At 50.1% G+C, this 23,952-nt stretch overlaps 1 protein-coding gene across 1 annotated transcript in view; it reads right to left on the minus strand.

Annotated features, from left to right (window-relative positions):
• Positions 1 to 1,634: 1,634 nt before the first annotated feature.
• Positions 1,635 to 23,952, minus strand: part of GALNT17 (polypeptide N-acetylgalactosaminyltransferase 17) — a 500,518-nt gene continuing 478,200 nt past the window's right edge. Inside the window, exons 10-11 of the mRNA XM_008257969.4 lie at positions 3,701 to 3,868; positions 1,635 to 3,200 (exon numbers count right to left, since the gene is read on the minus strand). Coding sequence (XP_008256191.1) covers positions 3,072 to 3,200; positions 3,701 to 3,868 — 297 coding nt within the window. The 3' untranslated portion in view covers positions 1,635 to 3,071. The remainder of the gene's footprint in view (positions 3,201 to 3,700; positions 3,869 to 23,952) is intronic.

Below are 23,952 nucleotides of genomic sequence, written 5' to 3' on the forward strand. Positions count from 1 at the left end.
TCCACCCTCCCCTGTCCCCACAGGGCTTCCTTCCCAATTCCCAGGAGACTGGATAGTTAAGGGGACAAAACTGCTCCAACAGCAACATTTCCCATCAATGATCTTGTAGACCCCGATTCTTAAAGAACCCAAGTGACACGGTGGATATTTATTTGGTGCAATGGTTAAGCTGCCACTCGCGATGCCTCCGTCCCATATGCGAGTGCCTGGGTTCAAGTTCCTGATTTGTTTCTGACTCCAGCCTCCTGCTAATGCACAGCTTGGGAGGCATCAAGTTATGGCTCAAGTATTTGGGTCCCTGCTACCCATATGGGAGACCCAGATTGATCTCTGGGCTCCTGGCTTCTACCTTGCACAGGTTTGGCTGTTCTGGGGATTTGGGAAGTGAACCAACAAAGGGGAGATCTGTGTTTATCTCTCTCTCTCTGCTTCAAATAAAATAAACACATTTTTAAAAAAGAATGCAAAGATGGGTGCCAGGTTCTAGTCCTGGTTGCTCCTCTTCCAGTCCAGCTCTCTGCTGTGGCCAGGGAGTGCAGTGAAGGATGGCCCAAGTGCTTGGGCCCTGCACCCCATGGGAGACCAGGAGAAGCACCTGGCTCCTGGCTTCAGATAGGTACAGCTCTGGCCATGACAGCCATTTGGGGAGTAAACCAATGGAAGGAAGACCTTTCTCTCTCTCTCTCTCTCTCTGTCTATAACTCTACCTGTCAAAAAAAAAAAAGAATGCAAAGAACAACTGGCAGCTCATTTATTTCGTGTGTGTTGGGTGACACAGAGCATCAGCAGTCTTCCCCACTTCCTCTCAGGAAAGAACAATGCAGCTGTCACAGCCAGGGGGCGTCCTGTCGCCATTCTCTCTGTTCCACTTCCATGAGAGAAGGCCTGGCGTCTCTTAGGATGTCTCTCTCTCTCTCTCTCTCTTTTTTTTTTTTTTTAAACAGGCAGAGCGGGCAGTGAGAGAGACAGAGAGAAAGGTCTTCCTTTTGCCATTGGTTCACCCTCCAATGGCCGCCACTGCTGGCGCACTGCGGCCGGTGCACTGCGCTGATCTGATGGCAGGAGCCAGGTGCTTCTCCTGGTCTCCCATGGGGTGCAGGGCCCAAGCACTTGGGCCATCCTCCACTGCATTCCCGGGCCACAGCAGAGAGCTGGCCTGGAAGAGGGGCAACCGGGACAGAATCCGGAGCCCCAGCCGGGACTAGAACCCGGTGTGCTGGTGCCACAAGGCGGAGGATTAGCCTAGTGAGCCGCGGCGCCGGCCTGGGGTGTCTCTTTCCCATGGACATCCAAGAGGCACCTCCTTCCACTCTCTCCAGACGCAGAGTCTGCTGCAGGCAGTGGAGGGGGTGGACCAGGTGGCCAGTGCCTTCCTCCTCCTCACAACCTCTGCAGCAACCTGACCCTCCTAACCCGGGGTCCACAAGGAGCCAGTGATCCAGGGTCAGGTGCCACGTTCCTGCATTGCAGGAAAACTTCTTCCATGGAATATTCTCTTTGTCTCAGCCCCAACCTCCAAGGGCTTTTTGCTTTCTGTAAGACCAACCCGTCAAGCCACTCCCCTCCCCGCTGCATCTCACCAACTCCCCTTCCAGCCAGGAATTATGGAGGAATCAAAACACTGACAGGACTACTTTGGGAAATGCTAACATATATTTTATTTCACAAGGTGGGAGATGGGGGGAGGGGATGATCACCAATAAGATGTCACCAAATGAGACACTGGAAACCCCACACTGGGCAAACACAGGGTTTGGTTCTGGGCAGGGGTTGGCGGGGGGGACAGCAGGGGGCAGAGATGGGAACTGGCAGAAGGGACAGCTGTCTGTTTGGGGCAGTCCCAGGGCGTGGCTGAGTCACGTCCCCCTGGAGAGTGAGCCAGGGACGTGGGCCAACACCACGTGCCTCTCCGCTCCCCATTCAGGCGAGCAATTAAGCGGTAAGGTCAAGGCCACAGACACATCTGTCCCAGCATACGCACACACACACACACATACCCACACACACACAGCAGATATATGAACACACGCCCGGGGAACGCACAGCACACAGGCACACACGCTCCTGCGCATGCACACCCGTCCATATATTAACTCTGATTTACAGGTGCACCCTCACCAGAGGGCAATCGGAAAACGATTGTGACTCTGAAGAGAGGAAATGGTTGCATTCCCCCCTGGTGCCAGCAGGGCTGGGGTGCAAGGGGCAGAGGGGTCAGGAAGCATCTTTGAGGTTCCTGGCGCCCCCTGCTGTGCAGGCTCCAGCCCCTGTGTTCTAAGCACAGGCCATTGCTGCTCCTTGGGCAGCCTCTAGGAGTCAAGGCCTCTGTCTCCAGCAGGCTGACCTGCACCGGCACTGGCCTGCCTCCAACGTGCAGGGCCCCAGCAGCTGAGACCCCCTTGCGTGCTCAGTTCCTTTTATTTCTGGATCCTTCCAGACACAAGTGAGCTTGCTGGCCTGAGCCCAGTGCCCAAATGACCAGGGATGGAGGCCATCAGCTCTTTCCACACCATCTAAGGAAGGGTCCCCCCGCCACCAAAGTCCAGAGGTGCAGCCCCCAAAGCCAGCCTGATATGGGAAGGTTTGGGGGTGGCAGCTGCCTTGGGGGTGTGTGTGAATGGGCGTCTAGGCCAAAGCAACCTCAGGGGAAACTGAGTCTGGGGCCTCGCTGCCTCCCACCGCGCTGAGGCCTGGGGTGGAATCAGAGGCCGCTGTTGCAGGGACGAGGAAAAGCAGGCACCCTTGCCAGGTCCTGACCCTGACACGAGCTGGGAGATGACAGAGGAGTTGTGCACAGTCTCGCCTCTGGCTGTGGGGCCCACAGTCGCTCCCGGCTTCCCAGGGAGGGTTTGGGTGGGAGCTTTTCCAGGTGGGGGTGGTGCATAAGCTTCAGGACAGCTGAATGCCTGAGAGAGCCACAGAGTCTCCATCGTGGGTCCCCTGCTGCCCTTGGAGACGCCCTGGGAGGCCTCTGAGCACCTGTTGGCCCGGCGTTGCTGGGGTGGCTGGTGCTGAGGACAGAAGGACCCTGTCCTGGGAGCCACACTCCGGGCGCCCCAGCTCCTTTCCTGCTACTTGATGGAGTTTTTAATTGTCCACCTCTGCCCCGTGCAGCTGCGGAGGATAAGGTCAATGCCAGCCAGGCCCCGGTTCTCCACCTCCAGGCAGCGCCCTGTGCCTTTATTCATGATGGCTCCATTCTGCACGGGAGGTGGGAGAGAGAGAGAGAGAGAGAGAGAGGGAGAGAGATGCTTAACCGGAGTAGGTCCTTGCATGTGGCTTTGCATGCGAGAAGCCATCCCACCAAAATGCTTTGCACAAAAGTAGAAATTTTGGTGCCTCCTCTGGAGACCCTAATGTCAGAACATAACTAGGCTTCAACAAGTTTGAGTGGGGGATGGAGTCAGGATGTGGAATTTTCTGGGTTGTTCCAGGTCTGACCGGCTGGCGCTACTTAGCAGACTTCGGGGGATTCAGAACCTCTCTTCAGATTTATGGCAGCCCAGCCAGCCCAGGATTGGTGTAGGGGTGAGGAAGGCCGCCTTGCCCCATGAGTTCCCCAAAGTTTCCCCTGAAAGGGCACTGGGTCCCTGAGCCACGGGTCCCTCTGCTGAGACCCCCGGAGAAGCCAGATTACCCTCTGTGGCCTTACAGCCCTAGCACCTGCTCTGGCCTCTGGCCCCGTGCACACAGCACTCACTTGGATGAAGTTCCAGCGCTTGTACAGGCTGCTCTTGACCTTGTCGCAGTCAAGGAGCTGGGGCAAACGACTCTTGGAGTTGTCCACCAGGCAGCGGGTGTCGGGAAGCAGCGTGGTGGTCCCCAGAGCGCCCAAGTGTAGGAAGCCTTCCTTGGTGTAGCGGGCGAGCTGTAGAGAGAGAAGCAGGGGTGGGCAGGGGAGAGGCAGTGGGAGGTAGAGGTGAGTGCATGGGGTGGGGAAAGGGACTCACACCTGCAGCCCTGCCTTCTGCCAACACCGCAGGCCCAGCCACCACCTTGAGCCAGTCCCACACACCCAACTCCCGGGACAGTCCTGTTCTAGAAGGCTCTGGCACAAGACACAGATTCCCTGGGGCCCCTCTCTCTCTGCTGTTTTTCTAAGCAAGCCCTCAGTCCATGTCTCAGGACTTGAGCCTCTGTTCAGCAGCATGCGGGAGGCCAAACAGATGAAAAGAGCAAGGTATCTGAGTTACACAGCAGGGCTCTGGGCCATCTGGGGGCAGCCCCTTGACCCCTCTCCATGGCCTCAGCACTTATCAATAGCATTAAAGCTACAGTCCCAGAGAGTTGGTTTACTGAAAAGGAAAAAGACACTGAACAGTATTCAACCTCATCAGGTTTACAAGAGATAATTGAAAACAATGAGGGAACACATTGATAAAAGATATTGCTGTGTTGGGGCCGGCGCTGTGATACAGCAGGTACAGCCACCGCCTGCAGTGCCGGCATCCCATATGGGTGCCGGTTCAAGACCCGGCTGCTCCACTTCTGATCCAGCTCTCTGCTATGGCCTGGGAAAGCAGTGGAAGATGGCCCAAGTCCTTGGGCCCCTGCATCCACATGGGAGACCTGGAAGAAGCTCCTGGCTCCTGGTTTCTGATCAGCACAGCTCCAGCCATTGCAGCCAACTGGGGAGTGAACCAGCGGTTGGAAGACCTCTCCCTGTCTGTCTGTCTGTCTCTCTCTACCTCTCCTTCTCTCTCTGTGTAACTCTGACTTTCAAATAAATAAATAAATCTTTAACAAAATTTAAACAAAGATACTTTGTCATTTTGGCAGAGTACACCTAGGATGGCCCTTCTCATAGCTGAGTGGGAAGCAGGATGGATTAAAATAGCCTTTCAAGTGGAGGATTCTGAAACAGACACTCTGTGCTTGCCAAGTGTTCGTCTCCTTTGACTCAACAAATCCACCTTTAGCAAAATCAGAATAATAAATGAAATTTTATGTGTAGAGTGCCTTTTGTGGCATTATGAGGGTGCTTTAAGAAGTTTGTAAAAAATGGAGTTAAAAATTTACAATCTGCACATAGTTGTGTTTTTTGTACTATATGTGCATTTTCTAAGAGCTTTTTGAAAGTCTATCGTATTTATTTATTTACTTATTTTTAAAGATGTATTTATTATTCATTCAAAAGGTAGAGTTACAGAGAGGCAGAGAGAGAGAGAGAGAGAGCGAGAGAGAGAGAGAGAGGTCTTCCATCCACTGGTTCACTGGTTCACTCCCGAAATGGCCACAAAGGCTGGAACTGGGCTGATCCTAAGCCAGCAGCCAGAAGCTTCTTCTGGGTCTCCCACGTGGGTGCAGGAATGCGAACACTTGGACCATCCTCCACTGCTTTCCTAGACCATAAGCAGAGAGCTGGATCGGAAGAGGAGCAGCTAGGACTTGAACCGGTGCCCATATGGGATGCCAGTGCTACAGGCCAGGGCTTTAACCCACTACGCCACAGCGCCGGCCCTGGTCTCTCATATTTTAATGACGAAAAAGCAGAAACATCCTAAGTGTGCTACACAAACCTGGAGCTTGCTTTGCTTTGTGTACCATGCACTGCTACAAGTGCCGAGGGACTGTGGCAGGATGAAGAATTACTCACCACCTTTTCTTTCCACAAACCCTTGGCACTATGACTTTGTAACAATTTCCATCAACTAATGAAGCCTGTTTCCCTTGGCCTTGCACGTTGGTGGCTCTTGTGACATGCTTTGGCCGACAGGAGGTGGTGGAAGTGAGGCTGTGCCTGTCCTTAGACTGAACTGTCAGTCCTGTGTGTTTCTATCATTGTCTTACTGCTGCCCCGTGGCACTCGCCCAGGCTGTCTTGCTGGAAGATGAGACATGTGTAGCCCAACCAATATCCAATCAACTGCCAGAGGAGTGGAAGAAGCCGGCTTAGGTCAGAGAGCCAACCTGCTAGCAGCTGATAGGAGATGACACCAGCTTCTGGGGTAGTTGTTACACAGCAGTAGTTAACTGATACAGGAATGCTGTTGCCTGCCAACGCTTCCCGCAACAGAGCCCAGATCATGCTCCTGGAAGCCCATATTGTTCTGATTATTTTTTTTTTTTGAGAGAGAAAGATTCTGTCTGCTGGTTCCCTCCCGCAATGCCCACAATGGCCCTGGGTTAGAGGCTAAAGCCAGGAGCTAGGAACTCATCCAAGGTCTCCCACATGGATGGCAGGGATCCAATTGCTTGAGCCATCATCTTCTGCCTCCCAGGGCCCACAACAGCAGGAAGTTAGAATTGGGCACTGGAGCTGGGCCTTGAATGCAGGCACTCTGATTTGGGTCACACATGTCCCACACAGCATCTTAGTCACTAGACCAAAAGTGCACCCTGCATGTTGTTTTTAAAATCATATTCCTGTATTTAAAAATGCATTGACCTCTGGCCGGCGCCGCGGCTCAATAGGCTAATCCTCTGCCTCTGGCGCCAGCACACCGGGTTCTAGTCCCGGTCGGGGCGCCTGATTCTGTCCCGGTTGCTCTTCTTCCAGGCCAGCTCTCTGCTGTGGCCAGGGAGTGCAGTGGAGGATGGCCCAAGTGCTTGGGTCCTGCACCCCATGGGAGTCCAGGATAATCACCTGGCTCCTGCCTTCGGATCAGCGCGATGTGCCAGCCGTGGCGGCCATTGGAGGGTGAACCAATGGCAAAGGAAAGCCTTTCTCTCTGTCTATCTGTCTCTCTCTCTCTCCACTCTGCCTGTCAAAAAAAATGCATTGACCTCTTTTTTACACTCTGGGGTAAAATTAGCAGGGATCATTCCTCACTAAGAGTAAATCAGAGACCAAGTGCTCAAAACGTATCTGTGGGGGCCAGCATTGTGGTACAGCGGGTTAAGCTGCCACCTGCAATGCCAGCATCCCAGTCTTGGAGGCTGCTCCACTTTCCATCCAGCTCCCTGCGAACGTGTCCACAGAAAGCAGCAGTTGGTGACCCAAGTATGTGGGCCCCTGCCACCCATGTAGGAGACCAGGATGAAGCTCCAGGCTCCTGGCTTCAGCCTGGTAATTTATTTATTTTTTGGTATGAAGCATTTTGAAATCTGTGCATACTTTTTTTTCCATCATAATATGCATTTGCATGAACTTTCTGAATCTGCTTCATGTGCCAGGGGAGGGGGCAGAAGATAAGGATGGGGTTGCGCCCTCAATGGAGACGACTTCAGTGCAGGCTGGCATGACACGCCCATCTTAGTCTAGTGACTAAGATGCTTTCACTTTTGTTCTCACAATCCCATGTACAAGGTGGCTGGTGATCACCAGTACACAGCTGGTGCCTAATAACTTGCACTAAAGGTGTACATTGTATCATTTCTGAACAACGGTTGGTGAATCAGAGAGGTCCTATTCACCATGACACAGCTTCTACTATTCTTCCCTTTTAAAATAGAGGCAGGAGGTCATCTGGGCACCTTGCAGGGTGCTGGCCACTCCCCATGGGTTCCCAGAGACCCAACGGATGATTGTCCAGGCCCAGCAGAGGGCAGCAGAGGGACCGCCTCCCAGATTGCTGGGCAGGTCCTCGCCTCTCCCAGAGAGCCTGGCACGTGTCCCCAGGGATGAAGCAGGAGGTACCTGCAGCCCAGGATACCAGGGGATGAGTCTCTGCAGGGGACTCGCATTTCTTGGCTCCTTAAAAAGCTCCTTAGAAACTCTTGGCTCCGATCCCACAAGGGGAGCCTGCCTGCTTCCCACGAACAAGTGTCAGGGAGTTTAAGTGCCCTTGAGAGAGACGTGGCTCCCATGTGCTCTAAACCCAAATTAGTTCCAAATCAGAGTAATTGTGAGCAGCAACATGGTAGGCAAACCAGGAGCCTTCTCCCACCCTCCCCAAACAATGTCTCCCTGAATATATTTCAATTCACCAAATGCAAAGTGATGAATGGCAGCAGGCTGCCTTTATGTTCAGGGCAAAGATATACACAGCTGCTTATTGAAATTATGAATCAATCTATTATCCAGCAGGCAAATGAGCGGTGCTAAGCACATTAATTAACTGAGCATATCTGTGACCCAGATGTTTAAAGAGTGAAGCTAAATGCCACTGAGAGTAGGGGTTCTCCTTTCTGAGGTCTGTGAGGGCAGATGCTGGCCCCTGCTGGCCGTGCAGGGTGGGCAGAGGCACCTGTCGGGGCCCCAACACGAGCAGGGTTAGTCCTCTGGGAAAGGCGTATGCTCATATTGAAAATACTGGGTCATATGCAGATGCTCTTTTGACCTGGCCAGAGGCCAACACCTGGCTGTTTTTTTTTTTTTTTAATTAGGAAATCACCATGGCTTAAAGGATCATGGGGCTGACAGATCTCACATCTGCTTTCCTGCCCCACAAGGCAAGAAGATGATGGACGTAGGGGGCCTACTGTGCACACAGTCCCCACTGTGGATGCCCCAGCCCTGGGCTTGGAGCTGTCCCAGTGTCGTCTGCCTCTCACGGCCCTTACCCCCTACACTCCCTGCTTGTCTTCAAGTTCAAGTCCAAGACTTTCTGCTTGGAGATTCTATTGATCAGCTTTCCTCTAGAATGTTCCGGCTTCAACCTTCCTGGACCCTACGTGATTCTCTCCCTCGAGGTCTTCTCTAATTCCTTCCGGCCCATGGTCACCTGCTCTCAGGTTCTTACAGCACTGGGGACCCACATGCACTCCCCAAGGCGTGCTTGTGCCTCAGTGCTTGGTCTTGTCCATCGTGATGGGCCGTCTACCAGTCGACGGATGTTCAGGTTGCTGCCACTTTTTGGCGGTTAGCAATAAGTCGACTGTAGACACCCACGTCCACGGTTTTGTGTGAATGTTTTCAGTTCTCTTCGATACATCCTGAGAAGCAGAACTGCTCATCGTTGGATCACACGGTAGCTCTCTCTCGACTATTTGAGAAACTGCCAAACCCTCTCCCAGGCAGCTGCAACCATTTTGCACTCCCAGTAGTGGCGAGTGAGGGTTCCAATTTCTCCACATCCTGCCCCATTCTTTTTTTTTTTTTTTTTTTTTTTGATTCTAACAAGCGTGATGTGGATGTTACAATTTTGATTTGCATTTCCCTAAGGATTAAGGACATCAAGCATTTTTTTTCAATGGTCATTTTATCATCTTGTTTGGAAAAAAAATCTATTTTTGCTCATTTAAAACATTAGGATAACTGTCTTTTTTATTTTTGAGTGATAAGAATTCCTTCTATATTTTGGACTCCAGATCTTTTTCAGATAAAGGATTTGTAAGCATTTTCTCTCATTCAGTGGGATGTTTATTCCACTTTCTTGATTGTGTCCTTTGAAGCACAAACGTGTTTAATTTTGATGAAGTCCAATTATCTATTTTTCCTTTTGATGTCTGTACTTCTGATGTACCTAAGAAATCGTTGGCAAACCCCAGGTCATGAGGATTTGTCCCCTCCTATGTTTTCTAAGACTTTTATCATTTCAGCACTTAAGAGTTAGTTCTTTCATCCATTTTGAGTTCCTTTTTTTTTTTTTCTATGTGGTATAAGGTAGGGGCCCGAATTTGTTCTTTTTCATGTAGTCATCTGGTTGTCCCAGCACCATTTGTTGAAAAGGCTGTTCTTTCCCTATTGAAGTGTCTTGTCACCCTTGTCAAAAATCAATTGACTGGAAATGTGAGGATTTATTTCTGGACTTTCAATGCTACCTGCTTGATCTCTGTGTCTCTCTGTATGCCAGGCCGACACTGTCTTGATTATTAGAGCTTTGTAGTAAGTTTTAGAACTGGGAAGGGATGGGTTTTTCCAACTTATTTCTTCTTTTTCAATATTGTTCCAACTATCTTGAGTCCCCTGAATTTTCCTTTTTTTATAAAAGATTTGTTTATTTATTTGAAAGTTGGAGTTACACAGAGAGAGAAGCAGAGGGAGAGGGAGAGAGGGAGGGAGGGAGGGAGGGAGAGAGAGAGAGAGAGAGAGAGAGAGAGAGAGAGAGAGAAAGTCTTCCATCCACTGGTTTCACTCCCCAGTTGGCTGCAAAGGCTGGAGCTGGGCCTATCTGAAGCCAGGAGCCAGGAGCTTCTTCCAAGTCTCCCATGCCGGTGCAGGGGCCCAAGGACTGGGACCATATTCTACGGCATTCCCAGGCCACAGCAGAGAGCTGGAGTGGAAGTGGAGCAGCTGGGACTTGAACTGGCGCCCATGGGAAGCTGGCACTGCTGGCGATGACTTTATCTGCTATGGCATAGTGCTGGCTACCCCCTGAATTTTCAAACAAATTTTAGGACCTGTCTTTCCATTTCTGCAAACAAAGGCAGTTAGAATCTTGATCAGTGATTGCCTTGAATCTGAAGGTCCATTGGGGAGTATCAGCATGTTAACAGTATCAAGTCTAATCCAGGAACAGGATATCTCTTTTACCCAGAGCTTTAACCTCTTCCAACAATGTTTTGTAGTTTTCGGTGTACAAGTCTTACCCTTCTTTGGTTCAATTTACTCCTAAACATCTTATCCTTTTGGATGCTGTTGTAAAGGCATTGTTTTCTTTAATCCTCTTTTCAAAAATATTCACTGCTAGTGGTGTTGCTAAGTAGTGTTGCTAAGACATCCCTGTGACCATGGACAACCAAACACTGGGCTCTGCATGTCTCCTTGGTTTGCTTGCACAGGGCCACGGCCAAGGGACAACTGAATACATGACAGACCCATCCACTCCAACTGTGCCTGGGCCTCTCTCATCTACTCACTCACCTCATGTGACTCTGTCAGCCATCTTTCCTCTTCAACTGCTCAGCCTGGGCTCCTGGGCTCTCACGGCCATCAGACAACCCCACCTCCCATTCTGTACAGAGGTCATCCCTCCCCACCTCAACACCTCTCTTTTCTCACCCTTTCTCCCTCCCTTCAGCCTATGGTGGCCTTAGCTACTGTCTTACTCTTTTCTTTCATTTCTTTAACTTTCTCTTTCACTTCTTCACTCAAGCTACAGACGTAACCAGATCTTTATGCCCAGAAAAATCTTCCCTAATCACAGCTCTACTTCCCTCCTAATTTTGCCCTTTGGCTTGTCTCCCTCATTTTAACATCTTCAAAGGTTTATTTTATTTATTTGAAAGGCAGAATCAAAGATACAGAGAGCAAGACCTTCCATCTGCTGGTTCACTTCCCAAGTTGCTGCAATGACTAGGGCTGGGCCAGGACAAAGCCAGGAGCCTGGAACTCTTTCTGGGTCTCTCACATGAGCAGCAGAACCCAAGCACTTGGGCCCTCTTTCTTTGCTTTCCCAGGAGCATTAGGAAGGAGTTGGATAAGAAGTGGAGTAACTGAGATTCGAACTGGCACTCTGATATGGAATGCTGGTGTTGCAACAGTGGCTTAACCTGCTGCACCACAACACTGGCCCTAGATTTCCTCTCTCTTATTCCTAAAGGCCTTGCAATTTGTCTTCTGTCAATCACCATTAGTTCACTGAAATTGCTTTCTTGAACGTGCCCATTAATTACACCAGTTGCTTTTTCTTCTACTCTCTTTTGTGCACTGACTGTGGGACAGACACTGTGCAGGGTGTGGGTGATGCAATCTCTCCTTCTCTGCATGGACCCTCTTGGCCAGCTTTGCGTTCTCGGGGATTTTAATGGTACCTATAAAATAATTCGGATACTTGTGCCAGATTTCCGTCTCTAAACCATATTCCAAATGTGTATATCAAACTCCATATCTGACATACCACTTTCTGCGTTTACATGATCAAAAACTCAATTCATCCTCTGTGTACCCACCATGCCACATACACTGTTCCAGTATGAGTTTCAACCTGGTTATGGTACCTCCCCCTTCCCAGTTGTTTAGGCCAAACACTTTGGCTTTCCTCGTCCCTTGCCACCTCTCTGACCATCATATTAAGCCCATCAGCAAATTACACCCAGACTGCCTCTCCATTATTATTTCTCTGTTCCACACCACCTTCACCTCTTGACCACACTACTGCTACGGCCTTCGGACTCATCCCCCAACTCCACTGATGTACCTCACTCATACACAAAGTGACTACTTTTAAAAGTGACTTTAGGGGGCTGGCACGGTGGCTCATTTGGTTAATCCTCCACCTGCGGCGCCAGCATCCCATATGAGCGCCGGGTTCTAGTCCTGGTTGCCCCTCTTCCAGTCCAGCTCTCTGCTGTGGCCCGGGAAGGCAGTGGAGGATGGCCCAAGTACTTGGGCCCTGCACCCACATGGGAGACCAGGAGGAAGCACCTGGCTCCTGGCTTTGGATTGGCGTAGCACCGGCTGTAGCGGCCATTTGAACCAATGGAAGGAAGACCTTTCTCTCTGTCTCTCTCTCACTGTCTAACTCTATCTGTCAAATAAATTTTAAGAAAGTGACTTTAGGGGTCGGCGCTGTGGCACAGCGGGTTAAAGCCCCAGTCTGTGGTGGCCGGCATCCCATATGGGCACTGGTTCAAATCCCAGCTGCTCCTCTTCTGATCCAGCTCTCTGCTGTGGCCTGGGAAAGCAGTGGAAGACGGCCCAAGTCCTTGGGCCCCTGCACCCACGTGGGAGACCTGGAAGAAGTTCCTAGCTCTTGGCTTCGGATCAGCTCAACTCTGGTCATTGTGGTCATTTGGCGAGTGAACCAGTGGAATGGAAGACCTCTCTCTCTCTCTCTCTCTTGCTCTCGCTCTCTTGCTCTACCTCTCTCTGTAATTCTGTCTTTCAAGTAAATAAAATACATCTTTTTTAAAAAACTGACTTTATATAAAATTATGCTATTTTAAATTGGAGACAGAGCATGCCATTACCTAGCTTAAAGTCCTCCGAGTGTTTTCCAGCCCAAAATCAAAGTGCAAAAATAATATTTTTTTTTACAATGCGCTTCAAGACCCAACACAGTCTAATGAGAGCTCTTTGAGTTCAACTCGTACCACCTGCCCCTTGCTGCCTCTCCACCAGCCACACTGGCCTCCTTGTTGATCTCTGAATAGACCACACCAGCTCTACTTTATATATTTGAGAGACAAAGTTACGAGATGGGGTTGGAGACAGAGTGGGGTTTTCTATCCGCTGGTTCACTCCCCAAATGGCTGCAACAGCTGGAGCTGGGCCGATCTGAAGCTAGAAGCCAGGAGCTTCTTCTGGGTCTCCCACGTGGGTGCAGGGGCCCAAGGACCTGAGCCATCTTCCACTGCCTTCCCAGGCCATTAGCAGGGAGCTGCATCAGAAGTGGAGCAGCCAGGATTCTAACCTGTGCCCATATGGGATGCTGGCACTGCAGGTAACAGCTTAACCCACTACACCACAGTGCTGGCCCCTGGCTTGTAATTTAAGAACAAACTCTTTACCATGACCTCCCACTCCATGGATCAATTTACCTTTCAAGGTTTAAGCCTTGGTTTCCTGGCTTGGCATGACAGGTGACTTGAGGTTTCTCAAAAAGACAAAAGCCCACCTTGTCATTCCTCACCTCCCCCCTTGCCACATCCCCATTTGGCTCCTTAAAGACCCCACCCAGGGACCTGCTTAGTGGGTTGAACCACCCCTTATGATTGCAGCATCCCCTACAGGAGCACTGGTTCAAGTCCCAGCTGCTCCACTTCTGATCCAGCTCCCTGCTAATGTGCCTGAGAAAGCAGCAGAAGATGGCTCAAGTCCTGGGGTCCCTGTTATCCAGATGGAGTTCCTGGCTCCAGCCCTGACCATTGCAGCCATTTGGGGAGTGAACCAGTGCACCGAAGATCTCTCTCTCTCTCTCTCTCTCTCTCTCTCTCTCTCTCTGTGTTCGTGTGTGTGTCTCCATGTTTCTATGTCATTCTGCCTTTCAAATAAATACAACAAATCTTAAAAAAAAAAAAACATTTTAAAGTCCTCACTCAGATGCGATCTCTTGCAACTCACACAATTTTGTGTTTTATCAATGTGTCTCTTTTGGTTACTGTTGCTGTGGTTTTAGGACGGCAGTGCCTCATTCATGTTACCCAGCATGGGAACCAAAATTAGTGTCTTATATAAAGCACAGTCTCATAGACACCTTTTGAGCCAGATGGAATTATTCTAGGTTTGGCCACTGGGCCCAAGAGGAGAAAGGAACCTCATTATCCACAGCCCTAATGCACTAGGAAAGAAAAAAAATCCTCTAAGTTCAAATACAATTAATTCTCATTTAGGAGAGAAAAAATGTTCTGTTTGAAATGATCTAAGAGACGCATACAACTATTAACTCACACTCAACAGCCTTGAGGAACAACTAAAATATGCAGGTTTTGGCCAGATAAACAAAAACCAGACGAATGATTGTGGAATGACTTGGGTGCACAGCAAAATCCATTCCAATGTCCATAAAAGCATGGCTTGCAATCGCTTTGCTATAGAGGGTCTGTGTCATCATGTGGGGGTGGATTTATTTGTCTTTTGTTTGGCTGATGCCCACAAGCCTGATTGCTGACGGCTGCACGTGCCCCTGTGTGTTCCTCAAACCAAACAGGACTTGATACTTCTCCGTTCTGAGCAGCTGGGAAGATGGGCCAGGTAAAGAGAGGAGGCAGCCCAGCCTTGGAGGTCTCTAGGCTGTCCTGAGAGCTAAGACTGGACCCTAGGTCAGGGACACAGGGCCAGGAAAATGATGTGTCTCCACCGGCATTGGCATCCATAAAGAAGTCTGCCTTTGGGGAGTTTCAAGGCCAGATTCCCAGCTCGAGACAGAAAAGACAAATTGTCTTAAAATGGACAGGTGGTGGCTACGCGGGAGCTAGAAGTAGAGAAAGGGGCATGAGGAAGCTTCGGGAAGGTGGAAATGTTGTCTCCATTAGGGAGGTAGTTTTACAGGTGCGTGTGCACACCTGTCAGACTCATAGGATCGTACACCTTAAAGGCGCTCGGTTTACTCTCCTCACCTCACATCGCCATAAAGCGCGTTGAAAAATATGTCTGCAAGGGTGGAGGGGGAGGAAGGCATGGACATTTGGCCTAGGAGTTAAGATGCACACTGGGAAACCTGTAACTCGTATCAGACTGCCTGAGTTCAGGTCCTGGTTCCACTCCAGCTACCTGCAGATGTGCACTGTGGGAGGCAGCTGGCGATGGCTCAGGTGCTTGGGTCAAGTTCAAGGTGCATCAGCCAGAAAGTGGAGTCAGAGAGCCAGGACTCGAGCCAAGGCACCCTGATATTGCAGGTGGGTGTCCAAAGTGGTATCTTGACCACTACATCAAATGCCCAACTCTAAACCTGTCTTTTGAGTCCATTCTACATGTACTTTTTCCCCTTGTGTGTTTGCTGCAGAATGAGAAAGTTCCTGGAAGTTGGGATGGTCCCAGGGGCCTTCCTTCTCAATCTTTCCTCTTTTACTGTATGACTCATCAGGCCGGGTTCAGTATCATTTCCAGAAAATGCACTCTCTCCTGGGGATGCATGCAGAGATGTTAGCTGTATCCTAAAACACTGGGCTGATTTTTCTCCAGGACAGTTCCAGGAATAGATGGAGCCGGGACAGTGACAATGTGCGTGTGTGTGTGTGTGTGTCTGTGTGTGTGTTTACAGTGTAGCGGTGGCGGATGGCAGGATCTGACCCCCACCAGCCTTGTGGAGGGAGCTGGGAGTCTCCTGGTGTGGGGGGCATGGTGAGGGCTGGGAGGGCCGAGTGGTAGCAGGACAGCACAGTCTGACTTCCCAGGGACCAGGAGGCATGGGGCTCACCCCAAAGCCTCCATTTCTGAGTAAGACAGGTGATGGACAACTGCATTTCTTCCTTGTTTCTGGGTGTGACACGGGAAGATAGGGTTGTATTCTGGCCCAGCATGGACATGCTGGTGACACCTGGCTGCCTTCTTAGCATAATCTGAGTGACATCCGTAGCACAGCTCAGTGGCCCCTACGTTCTTCATCTGCCATCAGCTATGGTATCGCTGGCCACGTGCTGTGTGACCACAGAGGCAGAACACACAGGCTAAGGGCCTGGATGCTGGGGCCCACTTAAGAAATTCCAGCTCTTCCAATCGGTAGTTCAATGACTCTGGGTCACTGACTTTAGCCCTAAGGGAGTTTATTTTCTCAGCTTGAAAATGGAGGTAACTACAGAATCCCCTCATAGGGCAGGAGTGGAGATTAAATAAGCTGGTGAGAAGGGTCTGTGTACCTATTTGTTGCTATCGTTTTCCTTGCTTTCATCCACCGTTGGCTGGCTGAGGTCTTTAGCGCAGACTCCAATATGGCTTCCAATGTCCAACATTTCCTGTTCCTTTCTGGCTCTCTGGTTCTCTGGGCTTCCTGCTCTTTGCCGGAGACACTTGTCCAAGGGCTGATGACGCGCATGCTTCGGCTGTCTGGCTGGGCAGCCGGGTGCCCCCAGGCAGCTCCCCTCTCCCTAGGCTCTCTTGGACTGGGTCTTGGCTATTTGTATGAGACCTGTCCCTCACCCCCATCATCTCCCTTGCTTAGCTCCTGTTACGTCTTCTCCCACCCCTGTTCTGTTTCCATGGTTTGGTCCAGATCCTATGTGCCTTTGCCTGGAATAGACCGGATTCGTGGAAAGACTGGGCCTTGGATTGTGCAGATGGTATCTTGATTTTCCAGTCTCAAAGCAACCCTTGTTCCCTGCTCCACCTCTGGGCCTTCGTCCACATAGCCTCAAATCTTGGACTCACTGCCCCTTCATAGCTTATGGGGGTGGGAGGTAGGAGACAGCTCAGCTCCAGGCTTGTTCACTAACTCACCCCAGGCTCCTTGACTTCCAAAGGGGCTACAGCCCAGGACATCCGTCATAAAATGAAAACGCACTGAATCCGCTTAACGCAGCAGACACCAAAGCTTAGCCCAGGCTACCTTAAACGTGCATCAGTCAACACAAAGCCACCCAACACAAAGCCAATTTTACAACAGGATGCTGAGTGTCTCCTGCTACGAACGTGAAGTGCAGAGAGGGGACGCTCTTGCTCCATTGTAAAGTTGAACGTCTGAACACGGTTAAGACAGGAGCTAAATGTCCAAGAAGCCAGCCGTGCTCAGCCTCACGCACGCTGGTTTTCAGAGCCAGCTACCAGCAGAGTCAGAGACAGCCCTGGCGATCTTCATGTGTGACTCATCCGTGTTTGTAGATGATCTGAAAATGGAAGCAACTCCTGGGGTTCAAGTCCAGGCCACTCCACTTCGCTGAGCATCCACAATACTCCAGACCTTGTTCTGGGCTATTCATTTGCATAACATGATTGCCATTTATATTAACCAATGATGATAACCCTGCAATCGTCAGGGTACTCCCCTTCCTCCTCTTTGCACTGAAGGAACCATATTTTTTCCTCCTGGCTTCACAAGCCAAGCTCCCACCACTGGCACAGGGGCTTCTCCCTGCTTGTGGTGTACAGCCCCCCCACCCAGACTGGTTCCTTTCATATTGCATGTGTCCTAGAGCCAGGTGCAAGGTGGTATCTACCCTGGGCTCCCCCGACTGCCACAACACTGCAAGCGATAAAGCACTTGTATGTGTTCCGTGCAGAGTTCACATCTGCACACACCACTCTCCACACCGGCCCCTTTTCTCAACCATGGGGAATATTTCCTGGAAGAAACCTCTCGTCCTGGAATCTGGAGCCTTTGGCATTATAAGCTCTGCTAAAACAAGCTAGAAAATGGTAATTTTTGGAAGGGTAAACCTGGTCTGACAGATCAGTCCATTTCCACATGTTTCTGTGTCAGAAAAAAAAATAGTCTAAATTTCTGCTCCAATATCCCCAAATGGGACCCAGAGGAAATACAGGGTTTGGATGGTTTTGGTCAAATCAAGATGACAGAGCGAACACTTTCTGAACGTTAGTCCTCAGTGTTTGTGAGATGTCCCACTTATGTTTTGGAAACACAACCCGTTCCTTTCTGTTCGTTCCATCTTCTCATTATCCTCCTTTTCTTTATCATTAATTAATTAATTTTTATTTATTTGAAAGACAGCGAGAAAGAGAGAGAGAGAGAGACAGAGAGGGAGGGACAGAGGTCTCCTACCCTCTGAAGAGCCCTGGGCAGGTGTCTTGTAGGCTGTTCTCCCCTTGGGGTTTATCTGATGGCTTTCCATAGTTAGACTTGAGACAGTTACATGTTTTTAGCAAGAAAACCCAGAGGGGTGCCCTTCTTGGCGCATCCTTCCAGGGGCAGGTTTGGGGACTGCTATGTGACTCTTGGTCATTTGATCACTTGGTTAAGGTGATATTTTCCGAGTTCCTTGACTTTCAAGTTGCTCTCTCTCCCCTCCCCCGGAAGCTAGGCAATGATCTTGTGTTTCTTCATATTTTCACTCACTAATTCCAGCATGCCCGGACAGCTCTGGGTTGCAGCAGTAATAACAGTGGTGGTCGTCCAATGGCGTTCTTCCAGTTCCCAAACTCCTTTGTAGCCAAGTATCAGATCTGTTAGATCTCAGAATCCAACACCTGGCCTTTGAAAACTTGACTTTATCATTTTTTTAAAGAGTTGATTATTTATTTGAAAGGCAGTCTTACACACACACTCACACACACACATACACAGCACTCTTCTGTCTGCTGGTTCACTCTCCAGAAGGCTGCACTGGCAAAGGCTGGGCCAAGCCAAAACCAGGAGCCCAGAGCGAGCTCCATCCAGGTCTCCCACATGGGAGACAGAGTACTTGCACCACCTTGTTCTCGACAAGCCTTGTCTTCCTTTTTTTTTTTTTTTTTTTTTATATTTTTTGACAGGCAGAGTGGACAGTGAGAGAGAGAGACAGAGACAAAGGTCTTCCTTTTGCCGTTGGTTCACCCTCCAAGGCGCACCGCGTTGATCCGATGGCAGGAGCCAGGTACTTATCCTGGTCTCCCATGGGGTGCAGGGCCCAAGCACTTGGGCCATCCTCCACTGCACTCCCGGGCCACAGCAGAGAGCTGGCCTGGAAGAGGAGCAACCGGGACAGAATCCGGCGCCCCGACCGGGACTAGAACCCGGTGTGCCGGTGCTGCAAGGCGGAGGATTAGCCTAGTGAGCCGCGGCGCAGGCCAAGCCTCATCTTCCTTATACAGAAATATAACAAGTGCCTCTTGGGCATGTTACAGAATTTAAGTAAAGTCATACACTGAAAGGACCTGCAATCATTGCTGGCTTTTAATGGTTCAATTCTAGGTGGTGACTTTCCACTCCTGTTCCTCCCAAAAGGACTTCTTACAAAGAGGGACTTTTTGGTGACACTTACAGAGGCTTGAGGTTGACATAGGGTGCGATCTGGAATGCCTGTTGGGTGTGAGACATAGACAGTAAACACCTCCTTACCCCACCATGGAAGAGTCCTCTTTGGTGTAGAAGTGGGTGAAGGGCCCTTTCCTGATTTCTGGTGTCATTAGAAGGCAGGGAACAGGCCGGTGCCATGGTTCACTGGGCTAATCCTCCACCTACGGCGCCAGCACCCCGGGTTCTAGTCCCGGTTGGGGCACCGGGTTCTGTCCCAGTTGCCCCTCTTCCAGGCCAGCTCTCTGCTGTGGCCTGGGAGTGAGTGGAGGATGGCCCAAGTGCTTGGGCCCTGCACCCCATGGGAGACCAGGAGAAGCACCTGGCTCCTGCCTTTGGATCAGCGCAGTGCGCTGGCCGCAGTGGCCACTTGGGGGTGAACCAATGGAAAAAGGAAGACCTTTCTCTCTGTCTCTCTCTCTCACTGTCCACTCTGCCTTTCAAAAAAAAAAAAAAAAGAAAAAGAAAAAAGAAAAAAAAAGGCAGGGAACAAAGACCTCACGATGCACGCCTGGCTCTGGCCAGCTCCCGGCTCACCTCAGCCATGTGTTAGAAGCCTTATCTCTAACAGAGCATGCTACGACAAGCAGTCTGGGCTGGGCCTTGGGCTCACCATGTGTCCGCCAAGTTTAAGTCTTTCCTGTTCCTGACCAAACCCAAACTCAGGTGCTGTAGGCACGACCCTAGCCTTGGGGGAGCCGTATCATGTCCATAGAATTGGTAGAAATCCCTTGGAAACAGGGTCCATCCCTGAGAACACTGAGTCACTGATGACGCAGGATGGAAGACACAAGAGACCATCAGTGCATCACTATGCACCCCCATCAAGGGAGCTGGCAATGGCACCACCACACCACAGGGTGACCTGGAGAAGGCCTTGAATCTCCTAGTAACCAACAGGAGAATGGACAGGGCCATCCTTCCCGATGAGAGTGGAGTCCCATCAAGTTGTCCAGCACATGGCACTTGGCATGACCCCAAGCTCCCGAGCCAGGCAGGTTGTACAGTGAGGACAATCCAGAACATTCCATTGCTAACAGTTGGTCTTGCTCAGTCCTCCTCTGATGGAAACCCAGACCCCTGAGGTCCTGAATTCTATACCATGGGGCTCACTCACACCAGCCCTAACCTTTGCAAAATTTACCCTCATTTGTGATTGGCCACATTCTCAGTCCCTGTTCATCTCCAGTAAGTGACGTCTTTGATCATTCAGGGGTCATTGTCATGGTGTAGTGGGTCAAGTTGATGCCTGCAGTGCTGGCATCCCATATGGGCACTGGTCGTGTCTTGGCTGCTCCACTTCTGATCCAGCTCCCTACTAATGGCCTGAAAAAAGCAGTGGAGGATGGTCCAAGAACTTGGCCCCTGCTACTCACATGGGAGATCTGGAAGAAGCTCCTGGCTCAGCCCTGGTCATCATGGCCATGTGTGCAGTGAACCAACAGTTGGAAGGCCTCTCTCTCTCTAACTCTAACTTTAAAATAAATAAATCTTTAACAAAAAAAAGAAAGACAGTGATCATTCAACAGATACCACTGCTCCAAGCATAAATGGAGGCTCTCTGAACTCAGTGATTGGCGGGTGAGGTTGTTATGGTGGTTTGCACCTGATGTGTAAGATTTACCAGGACAGGGAACCAGATAGCCTTTTTACCTGCTCATTCAGAAGCAGCAATGTGTTTTAAAAAATTAATTCAATGGTATGGACACAGCTTAGGAAATCAAGATATTTCTTTTTGTTTGTTTGTTTTTAAATATTTATTTATTTTTTTGAAAGACAGAGTTACAGAGAGGCAGAGGCAGAGAGAGAGACACACAGAGGTCTTTCATTTGCTAGTTCACTCCCTAGATGGCTGCAATGGCTGGAGTTGCGCTGATCTGAAGCCAGGAGCCAGGAGGTTCTTTTGGGTCTCCCATGTGAGTGCAGGGGCCCAAGGATTTCAGCCATCTTCTACTGCTTTCCCAGGCCACAGCAGAGAGCTGGATTGGAAGAGGAACAACCGGGACTCGAACTGGTGCCAGTATGGGATTCTGGCACTGCTGGTGGCGGCTATACCTGCTACAACAGAGCACCAGTCCCAACATACTTCTTTTTAAGAAAAAAAAAAAAAAAAGGCTTAAAGCAAGCATCGGCAATGACAGTTGCTTTATGTGCTAGGATTCTGAATGATTTAAATTTGTATTTTCCAAACACTTTGTAATGCTCTTGTTCCTTCAGTAAAAATGAAAAAAAAAATTAGCAAGATCAGCAGTGCCTCTCTGTTTCCTGGTTGTTGAACTTGACATCTTTGGGTCTGGTAGGAGGGTCTGCCTGGCCATGTGGGCGCCATCCTATTGTGTAGTTTGAATTCCTTATTCCAAGGCCAGCAGGAACACAGAACCTGCCTGAATCAGGTGCGGGTGTGGAAAAATAATCCTCCAAACTTCTAAGGAGACACAAACCTTTTAACTAAGAATCTCCGTGGAGAAACGACTTAGGATTGGAACTGTGAATTCCTGGAAAGAATAGCTCATCAGTCCATCCTGGCAAGAAAGAAAAAGTGCCATAATTCCTCCATCACCTGGGGTCTGCCTTAGGGAACATCCAAGGTATGTGCATTTATGTCTGGATTCCATTTGGGAAATCCAGCCCTGAACGCGAACATTGCAGAACCACTTGTCAGGGGTAATTAAAGAGGGGGAGCTAGGGACGGGAAGCAGAAAAGGGAACCACAGCAGATGGCATGGAAGGAAGTTCGGGTCCCCTGAAGCCCTAGCAAGGAGTCCTGAATGAGAATTTCACCCATTAAAAGGACCACGGGGTTTGCTTCTTACCCAACAGGAGAGATTTGTTCCCAGAAGCACCTGCCTGTTTCTGGGGCACAGCCATCTTTTCTCGGGCTACAGCTTCAGTGTGCTCCCAACGGTTCCATCCCCGGAACCACCACACTTACTCAGGCCTATCTGGAGGCCAAGCGGCTGCTAGATGTCACTCATGCCTGCGTTTGCCAAGGACTGGTGGTGCCTCGTCCATGCTAATGGCTCACGGGAGCCCTGTCACTCCGCGGGCCCGCAAGAACCCCATCGGCACAATGCATCATCGTGACAAGGTGCTTGGATGATGTATCACTTAAAAGATGAAGCCATCAGAGAACGAGTTCAGGATCAGATTAAATGTAATTATGGGATAAAAGAATCCTCGCCTGTCATTCTGGTGATGAATTCACCGAGGTAGGGAAATGTGAGTCCTTCAGAAAAGAAGGGAGGGAGAGAAAACATGCGACAGGGAGGACAAACAGAAGGGACAGGGCTGATGATCCCCCCCCAACACACACAAGATCCTCAGCACAGAGCCTGAAACCCCTCGAGCAGGGAGTGACAGCCTTGATTCCTCTCCACAGTGCACGCTTTGTCTTAAGGACCCTCCATCACCACGAGTAGCTACTCCAAAGAATGCTGCCGAAATCTCCAGGGACATACTCCACTGGGAGCCCATACCCAGAGGGGCTGGGACCCTCAGCTTGCGGGAGAAGAGCCACACCAGAATCTGCAGGCATGTTTTCCATTTGCTCATCTGCAGGTGCCCAGGTAAGCTGCTCCTAGATTTGATGCCTACAAGAGCAAGGAGGGGATTTTGGTACAGTGGGTTAATCAACCCACTGGAACTTCGGCAACTCATTCACATGCTGGCTTGGGCCCTGGCTCCTAAAACGCCTGGGAAAGAGGCAAATCATGGCTCAAGGACTTGAGTCCCTGCCACACAGGTGGGAGACTTGGAGGCAGCTCCAAACTCTTGATTTCAGGGTGTTCCAGCTCTGGCTGTTGTGGCCATTTGGGGAGGGAACCAGAGAATGGAAGATCTGTCTGTCTGTCTGTGTGTCTGATGCTCAGATTTCAAATCAATAAATAAATCTTTTTTTAAAAGGGCGGAGAAGTGGAGGGAAGGGTGGATTACATTTTTGGGGCAACAGATTAAGAAAGAATATGTATAAACTAAGATAGTATTATAAATTTTAAAAAAATAAACTAAGTTGGGACACTAGGCACACACTGGTCCTGTCCTGGGCAAACAAGGGAGAGTGAGCATTACTCAGAATGTCCACCACAAGATGCTGTCCATGATGAATACTAAAGAAATCCTCGTTGCTTAGCGGGGAAGAGCACCTGGAAGTGTTTGAGTTTCTTAAGGTTTTTACTTATTTGAACAGCAGACAGAGACAGAGCCACAGAGACAGAGAGAATCTTCTATCTGCTACTTCATTCTCTAAATGCTTGCATCACCTAGAGCTGGGTGGGGTCAAAGCCAGGAGCCCAGAACTCAAGTCAGGTGTCCCACACAGGTGGCATGGACCCATGTCCTTGAGAAATTACTCCAGAGTGCCCATTAGCAGAATATCAGACTGGAAGTAGAACCAGGACATGAACCCACGTGTTGTGATACGGGATGCAGGTGTTGCAAGAATGTCTCAAGGGGGTCTGGCAAAGTGAGCTAAGCTGCTGTCTGCAGTGCTGGCATCTCCTATGGGTGATGGTTCAAGTCCCGGCTGCTCCACTTCCCATCCAGCTCCCTGTTAATGTGCCTGAGAAAGCAGCAGAAGATGGCCCAAGTGCTTAGACCCCTGCACCCACTTGGGAGACCTGGATGAAGCTCCTGGATCCTGGCTTCAGCCTGGCCCAGCCCTGGGCACTGCAGCCATTTGGGGGAGTAAACCAGAGGATGAGAGATTCTCATTCTCTCTTTCTCTCTCCCTCTCTCTGTAATTCTGACTTTCAAATAAATCTTAAAAACAAAAAAAGAAAAAAAGAAATGTCTTAAGCCATGTGCCA

Source organism: Oryctolagus cuniculus, chromosome 19 (assembly GCF_051225735.1).
Source record: "Oryctolagus cuniculus isolate XC-2025 breed Fujian yellow rabbit chromosome 19, ASM5122573v1, whole genome shotgun sequence".
Classification (NCBI taxonomy): domain Eukaryota; kingdom Metazoa; phylum Chordata; class Mammalia; order Lagomorpha; family Leporidae; genus Oryctolagus; species Oryctolagus cuniculus.